At 45.9% G+C, this 3,019-nt stretch overlaps 1 protein-coding gene across 1 annotated transcript in view; it reads left to right on the top strand.

Moving 5' to 3' along the window:
* LOC138021231 (uncharacterized) overlaps positions 1-2,224 on the top strand; it is a 3,015-nt gene extending 791 nt beyond the window's left edge. The window contains exon 1 of the mRNA XM_068868091.1: positions 1-2,224. This exon is cut by the window's left edge and continues 791 nt beyond it. Coding sequence (XP_068724192.1) covers positions 1-2,224 — 2,224 coding nt within the window.
* The last annotated feature ends 795 nt before the right edge of the window (positions 2,225-3,019 follow it).

Raw genomic sequence — 3,019 nt, 5'->3', positions numbered from 1 at the left:
TGAATGCAAGTTCTGCGGTACTGTCCATGAGATGAAAAAATCTTCATGCCCTGCTGTGGGGAAGAAATGCAATAAATGTGGCAGAGATGGACACTTTGCAAAGAAATTTGCGTCCAGTTCAGTCAATCATGTTGAAGACTGTGAGATTTACAGTCACAAGGCCACCTTCAAGTCAGTCCTTATGAACAACAAGGCCGACGTACAGCTGCAGGTTGCTTCAGGTGCTTCGTGTAACGTTCTACCAAGACGTGATTACATCAGAGTGACTGGCGACAATCAGTGTAATAATCTGGAAAAGTCGTACTCAAGGCTCGTCATGCACAACAAGTCTGTAGTCTGGCCGCTTGGACAAATCCGACTTCTTACCGAAAGAAAGGGAAGAAAGTATGGAGTCCTTTACCACGTAGTGGAGAAAGATTTGACACCACTTCTTTGCAGAACCACGTGCGAGAAGATGAATCTCGTCAAAAGTTTGGACGCTGAAATAAATGTTACTCACGATGATTCCGAAAGGACTGATGTCCCTTCAATTGTCAAAGGAGATCCTGTCCTATCTGAATTCACTGATGTTTTTAGTGGAATTGGGTGCCTTGATGGAAACTACTCTATCCGAGTAGATGAAAGCTTTTCTCCAGTGGTGCATCCTCCTCGCAAAGTCCCTGTCCCACTAAGAGAAGCACTTAAGACAGAGTTAGACAGCCTGGTGAAGGACGGTATCCTCGCCAAGGTAACAGAGCCCACAGCAATTGTCTCTAGTCTCGTCATAGTCAAGAAGCCCAATGGGAAAATTCGAGTATGTTTAGACCCTCGAGATCTTAACAGCGCAGTCAAACGATCACACTACCCCCTGCCAACCATCGAGGAAGTCTCAACTCGACTTAGTGGTGCAAAAGTCTTCAGTGTGTTAGATGCTAAGTGCGGATTCTGGCAAGTCAAACTAGATGAGAAGAGCAGCTATCTGACGACCATGAACACACCGTTTGGTCGGTATCGCTGGCTCAGAATGCCTTTTGGTATAAATTCTGCTCCTGAAGTATGGCAACAACGAATGCATGAGTTAGTTAAAGGACTAGCCAGTGTAGAAGTTATCGCTGACGACTTCTTAGTCTGTGGTTTTGGTGATACTCCAGAAGAGGCATTGGCTAACCACGATCAAAATCTCAAAGCATTCCTTGTAAGAGCAAGAGAAAGAAACCTCACTCTCAACAACGAGAAGTTGAAACTGCGACAGGTACAAGTTTCTTTCATAGGACACCTCCTTACAGCGCAAGGTCTACTGCCTGACCCATCAAAGGTACAAGCGATCGCTGATTACCCGGCGCCCACGAACCTTGCAGAGTTGAGAACCTTCTTAGGAATGGTCCAGTATCTAGCGAAATTCTGCCAACATCTGTCTACAGTTTCTCAGCCCCTGAGACAGCTGGAGAAAAAGGAAGTTGAATGGTGCTGGCAACAACCACAAGAAGAGTCATTCAACAAGATTAAAGAACTTGTTTCCAAAGCTCCACTTCTACAGTACTTTGACGTGAGTAAGAATGTTACTATCCAGTGCGATGCCTCTCAGTACGGAATCGGCGCGACGCTCCTTCAAGACGGACAGCCAGTACACTACGCGAACAGAGCTCTAACTCTCACAGAGCAAAATTACGCGCAAATAGAGAAGGAACTCCTTGCTATCGTAGTCTCCTGCGAGCGCTTTGAACAGTACATTTATGGCAAACATGTCACTGTGGAAACAGATCACAAGCCGTTGATTGCAATCCAGAGGAAGCCTATCAACACAGCCTCAAAAAGACTACAGCGAATGATGCTCCGTTTGCAAAAATACGACTTGACCTTCGTCTACAAGCCTGGCAAAGAGATGCACATTGCCGATGCTCTTTCTCGTGCCTTACCCAAGAGTTCAAAGACCCCGAACACTTCACCTTTCTGCAAGGATCTAGAAACTGTTAATTCTGTTGAGGATCTGCCAATATCTGCCGCAACACTTGCAAAGTTTCAAGCGGAAACAGGCAAAGATGAATCTCAACAAGTGTTGTCAAAGGTCATACGCGCCGTCATGGGGTGCCTGAGGCTGTTGTTTCAGACAATGGCCCACAGTATTCATCTTCAGAGTTTCGAAGATTTGCAACAGCATGGAAGTTCAAGCACGTCACTACTTCACCTCGGTACCCTCAAGCTAACGGGATGGCTGAAAGTGCCGTCAAAACGTGCGAGTCGATAATGAAGTCTGATCCGTATCTTGGTTTACTGGATCATCGCAACACCCCTACTGCCGCAACGGGCATGTCACCGAGTCTACGTCTTTTTGGTCGCCAAACCAAGACACTACTTCCCTTCTCGGAATCTCTACTCAAGTGTAACAAATCGGTGAGCGATCTTCTCAAAAGGGATCGTGTTAGGCAAGCAAAGTACTTCGACCAGCATGCTAAGCAGCTTTCAGAACTTAACCCTGGGGACATAGTACGTATGAAACTCCCTGGTGAAACTCAGTGGTCACAAGCAGTCGTTTCTAGTAAAATTGCACCTCGCAGCTATAGGGTCGAAGCTAATGGTAAAGTCTACAGGCGAAACCACAAACAGTTGCGTCAGACAAAGGAAGAATCTTCGCTCGACATCGACGAAGGCGAGAGTATGAGTGCACACAATGTGCCGGACCTGACCGAGTCCTTTCCGGTAACTTCACCTGATGCTGAAGTGAAGAAAGCCGAAATCACCACCAGACCTTCACCCTCGCCCGTATCAAGAAAACTGGAACAGAGTGCACGAACACCAGAGACAAGTGTGAGCACGCCTCCACTACCCTTAGTGAAAGAAACAAGGTCAAGATACGGACGCTTAATCAGGCCACCAAAGAAGTTTGACCCTGACTCATACGGATGAACATTATAGTTTTTTGAAAGGGGAAAGATGTTATGATATCTAGATCTTTCTAAAGTTTCCTTACCTTTTCTTGTTGTTCCAGAACGTTCTAGAAACGAAGTTGTCAACTTTTATAATTAAGTTAATGGTCACGAGT

The sequence above is a fragment of the Montipora capricornis genome, chromosome 10 (assembly GCF_036669925.1).
Source record: "Montipora capricornis isolate CH-2021 chromosome 10, ASM3666992v2, whole genome shotgun sequence".
In the NCBI taxonomy this organism is placed as follows: Eukaryota; Metazoa; Cnidaria; class Anthozoa; order Scleractinia; family Acroporidae; genus Montipora; species Montipora capricornis.
This window is presented reverse-complemented; position numbering and strand designations above follow the sequence as displayed.